The sequence below is a fragment of the Uloborus diversus genome, unplaced genomic scaffold (genome assembly GCF_026930045.1).
Source record: "Uloborus diversus isolate 005 unplaced genomic scaffold, Udiv.v.3.1 scaffold_217, whole genome shotgun sequence".
Classification (NCBI taxonomy): domain Eukaryota; kingdom Metazoa; phylum Arthropoda; class Arachnida; order Araneae; family Uloboridae; genus Uloborus; species Uloborus diversus.
Genome location: NW_026558370.1, coordinates 80,299 through 99,475, shown reverse-complemented (window position 1 = coordinate 99,475; position 19,177 = coordinate 80,299). Strand labels below are relative to the sequence as shown.

Below are 19,177 nucleotides of genomic sequence, written 5' to 3'. Positions count from 1 at the left end.
ATTAATATATCACTATGCAAGAGTGAACATTCAATCGAAACATTATTTCACATATATTTCTTCAAGTTAAACACATTCAACAGAAGAATTTCAACCATATATTTGCAAACTAAATGTTTTGAAACACAGATTTAACAATCGCTCCCATCCAAATCAGCCTTGAAGGCGCCACAACAAATAATTCACTTCACATCATTCAAAAAAGAAATACGAGCACAAAAAAAAAAAAAAAAGTTCTGCGTTTATTTGAAGCTTTACATTAGTAACAAAAAGAAAATAAATAAATAAAACAAATAAATAAAGCTGAAAAATATCTCTGTTGAACGGATAAGCTTCTTATTTTCATTTGTTTTAAATTCATTGAACATCCAACCTTCCAGCGATCTCGTTTTAATGGTAAGCTGGCAATCTTCGGAAAAGTAAAAAATCTTTAATAATGGAAGTAGTTCTGTCATCAATATATTAATTGAGTATTATTTTTAGGTTTAGATTTGGGATTTCCCGCATATTTAATGTAAATAGAGTCATATTTTCATTTCATGACGGCTTCCCTGCCAAGTTTTGAAGTAATGTCTCAGCAAATTAAATCTCGTAGGTTTTTTTATTTATTTATTTTTTCCTGAAGCATTTGCAAACTTTATATATTATTATTTTCATTTGCGAACCTCAGTTCATGTGTTTTATCCAACACAAAGTTGTCGATAATTTCTCAAAAGTCGAATTTCATAAAGTTTAAATGTTGCTGCTGTTAATCATATGAAGAATTTTTCATATGAAACAATGCTTCAAAGTTAGTAACCTAAAAGCAGAATATCTAGCTTCAAACTTGTATGATAATTTTGGTTTAACGAAACTTGTTCGCCGTACCCTTTCTATGAAACAATGAGAACTAGTGCATCGAGTAATTTTGTAACTTTTTTTACTTTCACATTTGTTTTGATAATAAACACTAAAGACTAGTTATGCATAAGTGTCTCCTACTAACAGCTGTATAAAGGATCATCATTACAAACTTTTTACTAGGTTGAAAGGGTTCATTATTTTTTCCCCTAAAGAATGAGAGGACAGTACTCGTCAATTAGTGTTGACATTTTTACCCCTCTGTTTCATATTCCTTCAATTACATTATGTAGGAAAAATAAGAATATAATTTCAATTCTAAGTCAATGTATCAAACATTGTTCTTTAAGATAACAGATGTTTTGAATTTTTTGTCTTTGAAAATTTTATGTATTTTTTAAACAAAATTTGTTTAATGTCCCCTCTGTTACACTTCAAACTCGCCAAATAACAGAAATAGGGATAGATATTGTAACTAAATTAAATGTACAAAAATAATAAAACATTATTTCTGATTTGTAAATTTGTATTTCAGGGGCAGCTCTAAGGATTTCGAATTGTTTGCCAGTAAATTAGCCAAATTTTAAAAGCAATAGCCAAATTTCAAGACGTATTAGCCAAAGAGTTTTAACTGATTTTAATGTATATTCCATAGAAGTATTTAAAGTATAATTTTCAAAAATATTAAATGCAATCACTTACTTACGCTTTAAAGATGCACTTAAGATTCAGTTACTAGCACTTATTTACCAGTATTTTTTTCGCTATTTGGAATGTTCGACAATCTTTTGAGGATTGTGGAGGTTTTTTTTTCTGTGGAAATTTTGAAGAATTTTCGGTTTGCCATTAAATTTTCCACATCAGAATTTTTTGCCAAATTTACGATATTATGATATGATTGCATTCAGTGCAGTGGGGAATGCTTAACGTGGTCCTGTATTTACACTCTGTTTTTTGTTTTTTTTTCATAAAACTTACAAATTCTGCAGATAGAACCTTCTTTAACATAATTTTCATTAGCTTTTCAAAGGATAATTTTTCTGATGAAAATTTTGCCACACATACTGGTTTTACATGTCTGTCCATATGTAAAATTTTCAGGGAGGGGGGGGGGGGATATTTTCTCCATGAAAAGAGATTTCAGTACAGATTGGAATTATTATTATTGACATTTTTAATAACTTATTCATGAATGGCTGGAGAAGAAATGTTTTTATATTTTTTCAAAAAAAAGGTACTAAAAGCCAGAAAGTTCTCATTTCTAGGGGGGGGGGCTTGAGCCCCCGCTTACCCTCCTATATGTGTGCCCAGCCGCCCATGCTGGTTTTCCCATTGAGAACCAGTTTGATTTAAATATGAATCCTAAGAAACTCGGTTTCCAGCATATAATTTATTAAATTTAAGATATTTATTATTTTAAGAAAACAATGTCTATTGAAAAATATTTAGTGTTATACACTTAGTATTGAATAATAACAAGAACAAAATTAATATTAATAATAATTTTTAAAAAGCACCTTTTTGAACTACAAAATTCTTTTGAAAAAGTTCCCTCATATAAGGAAACGCCCTGCATTTTCTTAATCTGGAAACAACACAATATATATATACATCTATAAGTGTGTGTGTATTCAATCAAGGCATTGAAGACAAATCATATCATAAAATTAAATTGAGAAATTTGTGCCATATGTGAGGTATTTTTTCAAAGTGAATTCTCAAACTAATTTTTCAAAATCAAATTAAATTATATTCAGAAATTCAAATTTTATTTTTAACTAGGAATTCAAATTGCCAGTTTACTTTTTTTTTTCAATTCTTAGCTAGAAACAGTATATTGCATTTTATTTTTTTGTGGGTTAAGTAGAATTCTTTTGTACTTGAATAATTTTTTCGATGAAATTTTCATTTATTTTAATCAACTAGCATAACAAAAAGATATTGTTCAACTATTTATGCATCAAACTATAATTTCCCATGAATTCCTGGAAATATATGGATTTTGGGAATATTTCCTTGAGTGTACATTCTGAGGAATTTTACATCACTAGTAATAAATACAGAGATGATTTTTTTTTTAAATGTCTACTTTAACATTTTTATAAAAAAAAAATTTACATTTAGTTGCTTTTGAGATAATTAAATATCTCTGTTCATATATGTCTGTATAGAATATCTAGTGTCCCTTCGTAGATCAATAGTTTTTGGCTGTATCTCATAAAACTGTACTGAAGTGATACTTCAGTCCACAATGAAAGTTAAACAGTTTCATGCTTCAATGAGACAACGTCTGTCTCCAGCTCCGTTATTGTTTGTGCCAGACTGATGAGTTCATAACAAAGACAAAACTGCAGTCTCTAAGATGGCATAACCGGGCTGTTAGTGTATTGCATTGTAGAGTTTTTATACACATTTCTCGATGCCTATTGGGTTTATTTAACAATATAAAATGTTGAACCACTTATAAACAAGAGTTTAGATATTCAATCATGAAAATTTTTAATGACAAGCTCAGAAATTTTTGTTTGTCTTACCTGAAACTTGCACCTTAATGCAAGTATTAGTATGATATTTTTACTCAGCAAACCGAACTTTATTAGTCAAATCTTCGTTTTAGATGTGATTTCATATTATTTGTGGTTGTATCAAATGAGTTCAATTGTATTTAGGCATAAAATTGTTAACAACATTTACAATTAAAAGACAGTTTTATTTTATTTATTAATGTTTAGTTGTTGTTTTTTTAATTTATTTTATTTTTTTATTTTTGGGTTACATTATTATTATTTATTTTATTTATAACTTTCGAAGTTCATTCTCAGCCAAGGACGGCTCTAGTAGTACTGTCGCCCTAGGCGATGATGACAATTGTCGCTCCCACCCACATTGAATAATATTAATGATAATGATTATAATATTAATATAAAATAATAATATATTAATGAAATAGAAATTATAGTAAAGTGCTAAAAATTAAAGCAACTTTCTAGTTAAATTCCAAACTGGGTTTTACATATCCAAGCACTTTAAATCATCCTTTTTAACATCAAAGTAGTGTATCTTATGGCAAGATACATATTCATTCTTTTAAAAAAAAAATGTTTCAACTTAGAAATTTGCCACCGCCTTAGGAGGTCGCCTACCCCAAGCCTGTTTTCAGCTAACAAAATTGGACTCGTTTATTGATAGTGTGATAGGCCGATACGTGGATTTTTTAGTTTAGATTGAGTTGTGTATCTTTTCAGTTTTCAGTAATTATATGTTTATAAAGATTTCTAAATTTCCTTTTTCTTTCCAGGTTCAACTGTTATAGAACAAGTAGATGTAGTGAGTAGATACGATTGGCTAGATAAACTTAAAAGCTTACATATGCAGCGTGCAGACATGAACCGCTTAATAATGAACTATTTGGTTACTGGTTAGTTTTATTTAAATATTTATAATACAGTACTTAATACAGTAAAACCTATGTAAGTTGACCACTTGCAGTGTATGGTCGACTTATAGAGGTTGGTACACAATACAGTATAACTTAGATTTAACAATTTCCTCAATTTAATGATACGTTTCACTGGTCCGGATCTGGCTGCATTGAATGTCTGCTCCTTGATTTAGCGATATCCTTGATTGAACGATAACTTTTCTAGTCCCTTGGCAATTGTTAAATTGAGGTTACACTGTATATGGTATAGAACTGATTCTGTATCTGAAAAAAACCTGTTAACTTTACAGGTTTTATTGTATTATGAAAAATTTTTGAACTACAGTAAACTCTCGATTATCGGCGGATTTCGGTGTCATGGTAACCGCGGATAATATGAATAATAGCTAAAAAATGATACTAGTGTATGATATAGCTTAAAAATATGAATAATACTCAGAAATACATTTAAATTTTCGCTAAAAACAGGAGCATTGATTGTAAAAAATATATGTAAAAGCTAAAAACAAACAATAAACATAACCACAAACTGATTAAGACCCCTATTTCAGACAAAAATCAGTTGCACTGCTTTTTGGATTGACGTCAGGAGTTCTCCCTCAGCCCCCCTGTCGTTGCATAGAAATTTTTCAAAGTTTCGGCATTCGGTATGACGTCGATCCAAAGCCAAATGCTACCCATTGATTTCTTGGAATAGGACTGGAATTCTAAGACTTAGTTTCCTGGAATAAGTTAGGTTGTGCGAAAAACCGTTTAGGGAAGAGAAGGGGATTTTTATTGAATAATTGGTCCAATCTGCTTAAGAACTGCAAGAGAATTTTGGAATTTTCATTTCGTGGGAAGGAAAGAGAAGAAAGAAATAAGAGTGTCTAATAGATTTTGCGCTTGTAAAGGTAAAATGGGTGTGTTTTCCTACATTCAGTAAATCATCACCTGTAAAAAAAATTAATTAATAAATAGTTGAAAAGACCCCCAGATAATTCAACCACCGATAATCGGGAGTTTACTGTACTTTTTTATTGTAATACTCTAAAAGACCCCAACACTATAAATCTTTATTAATAATAAAGCTGAAAGTCTGGATCTCTGTCAGGATCTCTGTGGCGCACATGCGCCTAAACCATTCGGCCGATTTTCATGAAATTTGGTACAAAATTAGTTTGTAGTATGGGGGTGTGCACCTCGAAGCGATTTTTTCGAAAATTTGATTTTGTTCTTCTTATATTCCAATTTTTAGAAAATTTTCCCAGCAAATTATCACAAGGTGGACGAGTAAATTATCATAACGCGGAACTGTAACATGGGCAAGCAAATGAATATAGCAAATTGGTGAGAAGTTCATCATCCATTATTTGTAAATATACAGACAAACCAAATGACCTTTTAAATTTCTACTAAGGGCAAAGCCTAGCAGATTCCCATGGTATCTGCTAGGCTTTGCCCTTTTATAGTAAAATACTATAAAAGAGGTAGCTAGCTTTGCATTAGTTAAATTGATTTTATGTTGATTTTTTTTTTTTTTTTTTTGGAGGGATCTATTAAAGGTGATTTTGTATCCAAAGCAAAATCACTATCCCAAAATAAAGTCTGCGTCAAATTTCGTAACTTTGGAAAAAATATGAATAAATTTTTCAAAGGGTTTTGAACAATGTATTTACAATAACATGCAAACTATACACTCATATATACCAATATTCCTTTTAAATAAATCATTTCTACATTCAACTTCATACTAAACCAGAGATAGTGAACTTATTTCATGCATGCCATAGGTTCACTATAAACAAAAATTGTGAACTTTATAAATATTCACTAGTTCCCGAAGTTGTTACAAGCCAGGGGTCTGTCCAGGATTTTTCACAGGGTCCGTTTTTTGTGAAAAATTAAATAATTTTGTGAAAAATGAATAAATTTTGTGAAAAATAATTAATTTTGCAAAAAAAAAAATTTTTTTTTTTGTTAAAACAAATTTTATAATTTAGAGATGGCACAAACTGCATCAATTAAACTTAAAGTTGAGTGTTTTCCTCTTCTATGTCGAGAATATCATTCTGGAGTGTTTTTCTGATATTTGGCGGGGGGGGGGGGGGGGTATCGCTCTCTTAAGTATCAATATTTATCTACCATTCTACATTTTGTTAAATTATACTACAAATATTTCTGTCCAGTATTTAAAATAATTGTAACAAAAAAAAAAAAAATTCAGAATAGGGTTCAGCATTTAACTTTGTGACCCAAGACACTCTTAAAAAGCACAGAATTTCGTTTAAAACGTATAAATTCCGTGATTTTAACAAAAATAAAAAGGTATTTTAATTGTTTAACCTCTTAACAAAGCGTAATAAACATCAAAAATTCGAAAAATCGGATTCCGATAGCGGATGCAAAGAGATCGCAATTCTCAAAGTGAAGGCATCAAAAGTATAAAAACGACTTGTAAAAGAAATGTTTTTGATAAAATGTTTTTAAAATTGCATTTTAGAGTCCTATGATAAACATTTCATTAATATCTGTGGACACAGTTGAAGCAAAAAAAAAAAAAAAAATGAATAAATGAAATAAAATAAACCATCTATTCAGCATTTTAATTTTTGACTCATAACAGAAAATGGAATTTTGCTTTAAAAACTTGAAATGAGAGTTCTAACAGAAATAAAGAGACTTTTCATTTATTTGCATCCTAATAAAGCAAAGTTAGCTCGAAAAAAGAACAAAATATGACTCTCATATCAGATTTAAAGGATTGCATCTTTCAAAATGTAGACATCTAAAGAAAAAAAACGGTAATTAAAAGAGTTTATTTAAAGTTAATCATCCTTGTTAGCATCGAAAAATCAAAACCCATATAATTTTCTCCCAAAATAACAATTAAACATCGCACCACACTGTAAAAATGCAAATATTGACAAGCTAGTAAAATGAGAATATTTTCTAATCAAGTCATTATAAAGGTTCAACGCCAGATGCTAAGTGGTGATAATTTTGAAGTTGGTAACCCTATCTGAAGCGATCATATTTTTTCCCCACCCTTACTATCCTTTTGCAGTTCTAAGTTCATTTCGCAGATATATATTATTATTGTTTATTAAATCAAGAGCAGGGAGAAAAGTGCTTACAAATGCCTTTTCAGAAAAGTTTATAACAACACCGCTGCTAATTAGCTGTGATAAAACAAACAAACAACCATTATATTTATTTGGCAGTAGCAATTATTTATCGCTTGCAGGAGCATTGCAAGAGTGCCGATTTTTTTCTTTCAAAATTAGCCGATTTTGTATAAGCTGATCCCTCTAATTTGACTTCAAAAAAGGTCCCAAAAATTATCGGTTTATACACAGAAATATGCATTGTTCAGATTTGCTCTTTCAATTAACAATTTGTGAAAGATCCGATCTTGTTTATCAGAATTTTGTGAAGGGTCCGTTTTGTTTGATCGGGATTTTGTGAAAGGTCCGTTTTGTTTGATCGGGATTTTGTGAAAGGTCCGTTTTGGTTGATCGGATTTTTGTGAAGGGTCCGTTAACGGACCCAAATATCCTCTGGCCAGACCCTGCAAGCAGTAGAACATGCATATGGCTGACAATTTTATATTTGCTTGCTGAGTTGTGGACAGGTTCTTTAAACTTCTTCAGTCTTTTAGATAAATGTGATTTTTATAACAGAAAAGAGGTAAGAATTTCCAAAACTTGAATTTCCTATTTGGGTGTCATTGAATTCTTTCAGTGACATACAGCACTATATATTGATGTAAATAAGAAATTGCAATGAAAAGGACAAACTACTATTGGATTGTTCAAGATCATAATATCCTTAGAGTGCGAACTTTACATATTCTTTAGAAATATTGACCAAAAGAAGAAATATTTCCTTTTGCTTAAAAGACACTTGGAATTATATTCTGTAAGTTACCAGCCCTATAGCCAGGGCTAAGGCAGAAATACATGAAATACACTGCCATCTCAGTCAATTCCAGCCGAGGACTGCACTTTCGTGCTGATTAGACTCATCAGCCCGGCTAAGGAAGTGGCTGAGCTGGAGGTGGAAAACCTCTTAGGGAAGCCAAGAATGCCAATCAAACTGGTAGCTAATACAGAATTAGCACTGACCACACGAGTGACCGAAACAATGGTTTGGTTCTTGGTTTCAAACTGGTAGCTGTATTAGCTACCAGTTTGTTTGGCACTCTTGGCTTCCCTTAGAGGTTTTCCACCTCCAGCTCAGCCACTTCCTAAGCCGGGCTGATGAGTGCTGATAAGCACAAAACTGCAGTCCTCAGCTGGAATTGACTGAGCTGGCAGTGTATTTCATGTACTTAGAATTATAGTCCATTGTTCCTAAAAAAAATATTTTCCAGAAACAGAGGAAGTATATTTAAGAGCTATTTGGATACATAGAAAATTCAAACGAAATAGCATCCGCAGAATTTTCTCAATTTTGAAATTTGGGGAGAACATTGCAGTTTATTTCAAGACCTCACTTTGAGAAATAGATGCTATTAAATAAAGCTTTTTTATCTGATTGGATATTGAAAATTTGGAATTTGAATTGTTAAATTTGGGTGCTAAAATTTCTCCAAATTGGAGATGCATTAGAAGTGAAGTGTGCAGGCTCCAAATATTAGGTTCAGAAGTCAAAAAAACTTAATCCTTCAATAATGGATTTTGATCTCCCACAAAAAATTTTCACCATGAAAGCATTTGATGTATCACTGCTTATAATGTTGGAGTCCACATTCATTTTGCATATAGGGGTTTTCATCAGTGAACTGTAATGGAATCTATTGTGAGAAATCACCTTGGTTCAGATTTAATATTTGGAGCCTTAAAAAATTAAGCAGTATAATCTGCTTTATTGGTCCTAATCATTTATATTTTTGTGCCAAACTGAATACAGTTGAATTCTGTTAAAAGGAAATGTAAAATATTCACAAATTTGTTTGTGTTAAACATTCATCATATTAGATATTTTAATACAGTTGAACTTTGTCAATACAAATTGTCAAATGTTCAGGGATTTGTTTGTATTAGATGTTCATCATAAAAGATACTCAGATCTAAGTGAATTTTATGTGTTATGACCTAAATATAAATGATAGCATGACTAAATATTTTTTTTAATAACTTTGTTTCACAAATAGCAATAATAACTGCATTTTCAATTATGTTTTTATACAGTGTACAAAGATGAAAACTTTATTTGTATATTGGCTAATGAGGTTCTGTGACAGGGTGTCAGATTAAAGAGGACTTGAATGTAATAATATAGTATTTGTTGTTAATGCTAAATGATAGTTATATTGAAAAGTAAGAATTATATTAAGTGAAGCATCAAATCAAAAAATGTTATCTTAAGTGAAAAAAAAAAAAAAGACAACTAATAATAGGTTTTGATTCGTATCAATACATCTAATGTTTTTCTTCCATGATAAATTAAAAACATCTAACATTAATCATCTCTATTTTTATTTATTCACATTGAATAAACAATGTCTACTTTAGGACACTTTAGCTCAATACTAAACTAAAATATTTATAGAATAATTTATTCAATTTTCACATTTGCTGCAAGTCAACACCTTAATAATTTTACAGTAAGTTACAGCCCTAAGCCAGGGCTAAGGCAGAAATACATAAAATATACCACCAGCTGACGTGCATATAACTGAGCTGGTGGTGTATTTTATGTACCTTCATAATTATTTTCTATAATTTTGTATACAAATGAAATTCTCAAGTTTTAATTAGTTGTTAAAATGTATCATATGTGACTGCTAAAAAGATATCATTTGTGCAGAAGGCTTTAAGGGTGCAGCTGAAAAATTTCGTCTTGAATCTGGCATTCAACCTGCTGTAGAACTAGACACTTTAGATGAACGTATAAAAATTCGAGATGCTATACAAAATGGAAGAATTCAAGATGCTATTCAATTAGTCAATAACTTACATCCAGAACTTTTAGACTGTGACAGATATTTATTCTTTCATTTGCAAGTACGTATTACTTTCTCATTGATTTCAAAAAAATTTCTTTCTTTTTTAAAATTAACTTTTTATACCATTAACATAGAACTACCTTTTTCAGAGACAATTTTATGTCAGAGCTGGCGTGGTTTAAGTACAAAATACCTCCTCCCCCCCCCCCTCCCTCCAAAAAAAATAAGACATTAAGTTTTTTGAATATGATTGAAGAGTACAGTCGAACCTGTCTTTCTCGAATTTCACGGGAAGAAAAAAGAAAAAAAAATTCGAGATACAGAGGTTTTGAGAAACTTATTGAAATTTGGAATCTGATGATGAAAATTTGAATTTTATACCAAAGACTGCATGCGAAAAATTAAAATTCTTTCGTATTAGTTTTGTTAGGTCTTTATTCTACTATTTTTATACTAAGCACTTTATTGATAGTTTAAGGAATCATTTTGACACTTATGAAATTTTAAGCATACTTTTTGCGAGCAAAATATGTGGTTTTTTATTGTTTTTCGGTGCCTGATTTTTTTAGATTCAACTATCCTTGTGAGATTGGCAATGGCTGAAAAGCCATCTTGACCTATACATACTTAACTTGGCGGCAATTTCATTTTTCTTTATTAATGGCTTGCCGTCAAAAATTCTATAATTTTCACTTTTTCATCATTTGAAAAAATCTTTAGTTTTCTTATCACGCCTATCATCTCGGTTTCAACGCAATCACAACTTCAAGCAAGAGATCATTCACGGAACAGTGCCTAAACTAGATAGTGAAACGGGTTTTAATTTGAATGAACACAATAACACCTTAACCAAAAAATTGAAAAAGTCGCCCCACATGTGAAATCTGTCAATCCTAAAGCCCTCTTCTCATTGTCCCATTCTCTGCCCTCTGCTTTGCTTCCAACAAAGCGCTCGAAATGACTGTCTATTCGTTAGTCTTCCTGGAAAAAATAATACCTGGGCGCATTTCTCCCCTTTTTCACTGCCCTCTCTGCCCTTGAGGACAATGCTACTGTTTATATGTTTAAGGAAAGTTGTTTGTTCTTTTGAAGATTGCTGGACTTCGAATTCGAAAATGTCAACATTGCTGGAATTCGAAATATAGAGGTATTCGGGATTTTGTTTTGAGATAAACATGGAAAATACATTGAATTTTGGCTGAAAATGCAGGGAAATTAAAAAATTTCGAGATAGACAGGTTTTTCAGATAAGTAGGTTCGAGATAGACAGGTTCGACTGTATTTGATTACCTTGTATAAATAATTTTTCTTTTTATTTTCATTAAAAGAAATAAAATGACATGTACTTTACGCATGATGCCACTTGAATTTAACTGTGATTCCGCCTGTAATTTTGAGCTATGTATATTTGATTAACCATTTAAGGCAATTGCCCATGTCAAACACAGGAGAAAATTACTAGAGTTTGCACATGTCCCATCTCTCTGTTTTCGTACAAATAGACAGGCTAGATTATTATTGATCATATTTACTATTGATGGTACAATAACCATTCAGCATTTTTCTTAAGTAAACCACGTCATCTGGTGCAAAGCAGTTCTTTGGTGTGGGAAAAGGTAATATGAGGTATGGTCGGATCTCGACTTACGCGAGGGATGCGTTCCAAGACTCCTTGCGTGAGTCGAAATTTCGTGTTGTGGAAATATGCTACATAATATGATTTTTTTATTAACATACCCAATCATTTTAGACATTTTTAAATACTTATTAAACTGTTTTAGACCATTTTGTAAACATTGATTACCGTTTCTTACATAAAGAGCTGAATTTTTACCGTATTTGTAAAAAAGCTGCATTATTTGTAAAAAAGCTGCATAAAAGCTGCATATTATGCTGAAGCTGCATTATTCAGCATAAAATACAGTTACGATGCACAAAATCAATAATAAATGGGAGAGGGAGAGAGACATAAAAATGAAACAGTATGGTAGGTACAGTATGTAGTAATAATAAAGCAATGCACTGTACGAGTAGTACAGTAGATACAATAAGTTACATTTATAACTTATAAATTGAAAATGATAATTTATGCTGCGCAATCTGATCGTCATTCTAATATATTTTTAAATAAAGAAGCTTCACATTTACTTTTATAACATTTACATCTATGGTAACGCCCCTCTTTCAGGGTCTCTATAATCTACAGTACAAGAGTAGATTCCAATTTCATATTTATTGCATTTTGCTTAACCCTCTTGCAGTTGGACAGTCCCAGAACTACATGTTAAATGGACGAGATATCTCGTCATAAACTGCAAGGTTTAAACACTACTCTGCCAACTTCATAATAAAACTTAAGGTCTGGACTTATACGGATTGACTTTTAATTATAGTATGTAATTGTAGTGCTACCTTCGACCCACTTTCTATTTGTTCAAGCGTATCAAGAATCTTTACCTTTTCTTAAATTTTTACAAACTTTCGCTCTTTGTTTCCATCTTCAAACTTTAATGAAACAGCGTGTCTAGGTGCCACAATATTTCATCACCTTTCATATTTAGAATAAATAAATGAAAAATGAGGAATGGCCATACACTAATAAAGCTATGTTTATAGTGTGGTGTGTGGGAACTTGCGCAGTCAGTGATGCTAAAAGGATGAAAGTACATTCACGAAGTTCAATGTTTAGTAGTCAATGACAAAGCCGAAACTTAGCATCACAAGTCCTTTCCAAATATTTTCGTGTTGAGAGCGAAAAATTCGCTTTAGCTCTAAAATTCGTTGTTTCTGAAAAACTCGCGTTATAGTTATTTCGCGTAAGTCGGATTGGGTTGTAGCGGGAGTCGACTGTATTGAGAACTGAAGTGGATCAAGTTCTTTTTTTCTTTTTTAATCCACTTCAGCTCTGAAAGCCTCATTTTTGAACATAACATTTCATTGCTGAAATCTTGTATGTTCAGAGCTGAATCAAGTGAATGCTGAATCAAGTCAAACTGGACTTGATCCACTTTACTCTAAATGCCTATTATATCCATTTTTATTGCTAAATTGAATTTTAGCTATTCTTATGCTTATGTAAGTATGACAAATTTTTTTAAACTTCAGTTTAATATTTTGAAATTTGGGAAAAAACATGCAGCCAAATCGTTTGCACCTTGTTTGTAGATTAATTTTTATGACTAGGGATTAAGTGTCAATGTCTGTAAATTAAATGTGATATGAAGATATTTTTATTCAGTTATTTGATTGAAAATTACAGCAGCAACATCTTATTGAACTCATAAGAGAACGAAATATTGAAGAAGCTTTGAAATATGCTCAAGAGCAATTAGCTGAACGTGGTGAAGAAAATAAAGAAGTATTAGCTGAATTGGAAAGGACATTGGCTTTGCTAGCATTTGATGAACCTGAAAGATCTCCATTTGGTGATCTTTTACATCCATCCCACAGACAAAAAGTAAGTTCATTATAAATGCAGTATGCTCATTTTTTGCTTTAAGAATAACTCCTACTGCTAAGATAATGTTGCAGTCATTTTTTAATTTTAAAAAATTATATTCAATAGAACAGTAGCCCCTTATTATAATGCACTTGTCGGGAAACAACAAAAAATTGCAATGCAAAAAAGCCCACAGGAAGTAACTATTTAGTTAATGTAAAAATTAATAACATATACACTTACAAAAAGATTAGTTTATTATCACACTGGGACGATTTTTTTAATAATAACAAAAGAAAAATTGCTTACCAATTGCCCTTTTAAAATGATATATATATATATATATATATATATATATATATATATATATATATATATCACATGAGCAATGTAAGGGGGCTATTCATTAATTATGTAAGGCTTCCCGGAGGGGGGGGGGTCAAGCCCATTCTTACGTGATATTTTCCAAATTGATATTTAATATTAGAAACTAGCTGTGTCGTCGCCCGGCTTTGCACGGTCCACCTTGAAAATAAAAGTTATGTCAAATGGCGCAAGTTCAACACTCAGGTTTGAACCAAAAAAAAAATCGGTGAAATTCTGCAGCAGATTGAGGAAAAAACCCCAAAAAGTAAACATTTTAAATCCCCTGATTACAGGAAAAGCCTCAAAACAAAAAAAAAAAAGAATTTTACCTGTCCATATTCGAGAAAAAAATGGCAACAGATCTTTTACCTCAATGATTTTCTTCACGCTATACATTTTGATAAAAGCATTGTTGCGGAAAGTTGAGATGAAGCACTGAATAACAATTTGAATGGAGGAAAAAGCCTTCGAAAAATAGGGATTTTATGTCGAAATCTAAGAGTCATAATTAATAGTTTTTAATTGATATCTCCGCTAATTATTATCAGAGGATTATGTTAAATAGCCGAACATGAAGACAGGAAAATTACGAATCCATCGATACCTGGTTCGATGGTCAGTTCACTCGTTCTGGAGAAGCTTGGACATACATAGGTACATACATACATAGGTACATACGCTCAGTTTTTAATTATATAAGATTGCGCAGTCAAGTGGTTTGGGGGGGATCATATTTCATTTGAGTCTTGAAGGTAAAACGTATTAGAATGAGCTGTTTTACACTTGTTTTACAAAGAATGAAGAGTGCAAAATATTATAAACCAATCACACTATGTATAGCAGGTTTCATTTTTAATTTGCATTGCATCATATTCAAAAAAATAAATAAATAAAAGGCTAAAAAAGTCTAAATTCCAACTTTTTAGTAAATTTTTCTTTAGACAAAAAGGCTTTTATAAATAATTTAATAATTGAATCTTGTTCTGATATTAGTGTTATATACATTAAACAAAGAACTGTATTGAGATGTTTGTTTTTGATACGTTTGGCAGCATGTTTAATAATGCTGTGCGTAACATCACTTAAAGTACTTGGGTAACAAGGACCAACCACCGCTTCAGCAACAGCAATAAAATGATATAACTTATCTGTTGAAAAATAAAAATCTTCGATTTACATCAAACAAGGAGTTTTAGTGTAACTGATCTTTTTTTGACAAAATTTTGAAAAACGAAATAGAATCTTATGTAAGAATATGGGGAGAGGTTTGAAAAATCATATGTACCCTTACATGGGGGAAGGGGGGGAGTCAAAAATTGGCAAAACCATCCTTACCTAATTAATGAATGAACCTAATTATGAACCCTAATGAGATGTTACTGTATTTTAAAACATTGCAATCTTTGAAATTATAATCAACATCTAATCAATATTTCTCCATTATTTTTATATTTTTGAATAGAGTTGAAAATTTAATTTTGTGCTAGTATTTGTTTTTCAAATATTAAAGTGTAAAACCTTGGCTCAGAGCTTCCCCCAGAATTAAAAAAGGGCAGGGTGCTGTTTTTCAAAAAAGGGCACTTTTTTGAGATAAGGGCACTTTTTCGAAACTAAAAGGCATGTTAATTATAGCTTTAAAGCATTAGTGGATATAGTCGTAGGATATTACTGTTATTCCTGGGTTCAAATGTCTTACTGTCGCAACAATAAAAACTTCAAAAACATTTATGAATTACTTCCTAGGACATTTGAATAGTTTATAATCATTTTCAAAGGAGGCGATTGGGACTAAAAATTGGGGAAGAGGGGGGGGGGGGGTAAAAAAAGAAAGCAACTAAAATTCATAGGATTTTTAGCATCTGCAAGAAAAAGGAAAGAAAAAAAAAGAGAGAAAACAGTTCAAAATTTTGCTAAGGCTGGTTTTGAGAGCATGTGACTGGTAATTGATGCAAATCTAACAGCTTAACTCACTTTTCTCTTAATATTTTGATGAATTATGTACATAATAACTTTCCCCAATGACACACTTTAACTTGAATTAGACTTACATTAGTTACCACAAAGTACTTTGAGATGTCACTAACATTTGGTAACAATTTCATTAAGCAAGAATGGCTTGTATAAGAAAAACAATTCATTTACTAATATCTAAACAATGAATATATAAAGTAAAAGTTTCTGCTTGTGGCTAAATAATGTTTACTAAGCAGATACATAAGTAAAAACAAACTATGATCTGAAAATTTGGACATTCTGCTTTTTTTTTTAATATATATATATAACTAGCTGTACCTGACGCGCGTTGCTACGCCAACAAAAAAATACATCATTATACTGATTTTCATGACAATCGGTTGAACGGGGCAGAAGTTGCTACTCTGCAGTGCCACCTGGTGGCGAGTGGCTTCAATGAGCATATTATGCACCTTCTCCGTGGAAAAATACATATATATAGCAATTTTCATAATAATCGGTCCAGGTATCAAGTGAAGCCGTGACTATACTCAAATTTTGTACTCAGTTTTGTACAAGTTTGCAAGATCAATCAATTGCTAAAAATATCAAATAGAAAAAGTTTTAAATCCCCCCGTTGCATGAAAAGCCATAAAACAATAAAGAAAGAATTTATTTGTTCAAACTCAAGAAAAATGGCAACAGCTAACTTCTTATCAATGAGATCTTTCACGCGAATTAATTTCTGCAGCCGATAATTTTATTCGTATTTATCCAATGGATTGTGACTTAAATTGGAATAAAAAAGGAACTATCGATCGGATTTTTTTCGAACTGGTCTATAAACATTCCCAGTACCAAAAATAACAAACGGTGAAAGTTTCAGCCAAATCTGCCAGGTAGTTTTTGAGTTCATGGATGACATACAGACAAACATTCATTTTTATATATATATAGATTTCTAGTTTTGGTTTCTAAATTGGAAAAAAAAAAGAATGAACTATAAAGGGGGAGGGGGCGGAAAACTAATTCTTTCAGCTGTTACTAGCTGTAACTTAAAAGACTTTTAAATCCAAAAGTAATAATTGCTCTTGGAGTAACCACCACCATAAGGAAACAAAAACCAATAAACAGTACCAGTTTGAAAGCACTTAGTATTTATTTTCAATAGTTAAAAGTCATTTGTTTTCATTTGAAATGTCCAAAATCATCCACATTTGACATGCTGAATTCTGTGTATTTTTGTCATATTTTTGCATTTCTTTGAAGCCACGTGTCACACGAAATATTAGCGTTTTGCTGTTAATATGCAGCAATCTTTTAGCATCTGCTTTCAGTTTTCGATATTTCTTATTATTTTTTGAGTAGTACAAAATATGAAGTAAACTGAGCAAAAATACAAAAGTATTTTTCGGACCAAAAAATTATTGGCGTGCCTATAATGCATAATAATAAAACAGAACATATTATCCGCTTAAACAGCTGTTTCAGCAAATAATAGTGATTTTGATTATTTTAGACAAAAATAAAATTTAAAAAAAAAGATGAAATTTGCAGCTCAGAAAAAAAACGGAAAAAAAAAATGGCACGGATTTTGGACGTTGGCGGATTTTAGGTCGGTGGATTTGTGGTGCTCCACTGCACCTACTTAATTCTAATTCAAAATGGAAAAGCACTATTAAAAATATGAATTTGATTGAAAGATTAAAAAAGGCAGGGCTAACTTAACGTTTATCGATCTGGCTGGAAGAGAAGTAGAATTTTCTTAACATACATGTCAATTGGACAAAGAAACACTTCCCTTGTCATGAAGCGATAAGGAGGAAGGATGACACCTAGTATTCTTCGCTACAGCCCTCCATTATTAAATAAAAGGCGATGCAAAGCCTGAGGCAAGGAGCAAGGAAGTGATTCTGGGAATTCAGCAGTGGCTTATCAGTAGTGTTCCCAAAAGTGAAAGGTCCTTAGAAGAACATAGTTAAGTCTCTACACTGCCCAGTTGGCCACTTTTTATCCCTCGTGGTAATTGATAATGGAAGGCATAATTAAAGCTTAATAAAGACTAAATTGAAGCTATATTACTTTTGATGATTGAAATTTCTACATGACACAGAAGTAACTGTGATTGTGCTTATGGATGATTTCATAAAATTGAACCATTCATCAATTGCCAAAGTTTGGAAGTACCATTTATAACTAAAATATTACTAAGCATTCAAACTGGTGGTTATAGGCACTTAAAATGTTCCTCTTCTTACTATGAGTATTTTTTGTCCTTTTTTTCACATTTAATTTTATTATTTCAATTTCAAATTTTATTCATCAAGAAAATTTAATTTTCTCTGAGATTGAATGTGTTCTTCTATATAACTTTATACTATTATGCTCGCATATTTGAGTGGGTCCTTCTCATCACCTGGGTCACTTTTATATGGTATTTTTATTTTGAGTTGTACCTTTTACAAATAACGTCCGCACTATTCAGAGATGACGAAACAACAATAAAGGTCAATTTTGTTAACCTTTTTAAAACATATAAAATATTTATATTCTAAGTATACATAAGCAGTAAAAAAGGTTAAATATTTCAATCTAATTAAATAACCTGTATTTGTTTATAGATTGCAAGTGAAGTAAATGCTGCAATACTTGAAATGGAAAATAGTGAGTCGACTACTCCAAAACTTGCTATTATGTTGAAATTAATGTTATGGAGTCAAGAAGAGTTAGAAAAGAAAAAAGTGAAATACCCAAAAATGACAGATATTGCAGATGGATCCATGGGTATTCATTAAAATTGTACTTAAAGTGTATAAACACTTTGAGTTTTAAAAATGCTGTAAATATTGCTTTTTTCATATATATATATATATTTGACTTTTAATAAAAATAAATTCTCTTAACATTAATTTATTTTGTGTGAATTTAAGAACAAAATTTTTAAATGATTGAGTTTTGAATGGTTTTATTCACTGGATTAGGAACTTAATTTTATAAATCGGTTAACTCCTTTCGAGAAAAATTTTAGATGAAATAACCATCTGTTTTACTTTTAAAAAGTTCCATTTTACAATTCATACTCGTTATTATTAAAATTGTATTATTAACTTAATTTTTTAATATTCCACAAGGAATTGCAATTCTATTTAACTTTCTAAAAATGAAAATTAAATATTAACTAAAACACACAATGTCTGTAGTGTAG

The 19,177-nt window shown here is 31.0% G+C and overlaps 1 protein-coding gene across 2 annotated transcripts; it reads left to right on the top strand.

The window, feature by feature from the left end:
- The first annotated feature begins 244 nt into the window (after window positions 1-244).
- Window positions 245-18,808, top strand: LOC129233159 (glucose-induced degradation protein 8 homolog). 2 transcript variants are annotated; one of them, XM_054867231.1, is made up of 6 exons: window positions 245-396; window positions 484-591; window positions 4,139-4,258; window positions 10,076-10,272; window positions 13,474-13,671; window positions 18,594-18,808. In XM_054867231.1, exons 2-6 carry the CDS (start codon window positions 540-542, stop codon window positions 18,765-18,767), a joined length of 741 nt encoding a protein of 246 aa, XP_054723206.1. In that variant the 5' UTR covers window positions 245-396; window positions 484-539; the 3' UTR covers window positions 18,768-18,808. The 2 variants fall into 2 exon arrangements, with proteins under 2 accessions (XP_054723206.1, XP_054723208.1); XM_054867233.1 differs by lacking the exon at window positions 484-591 and having other exon boundaries at window positions 247-396.
- Window positions 18,809-19,177: the final 369 nt, after the last annotated feature.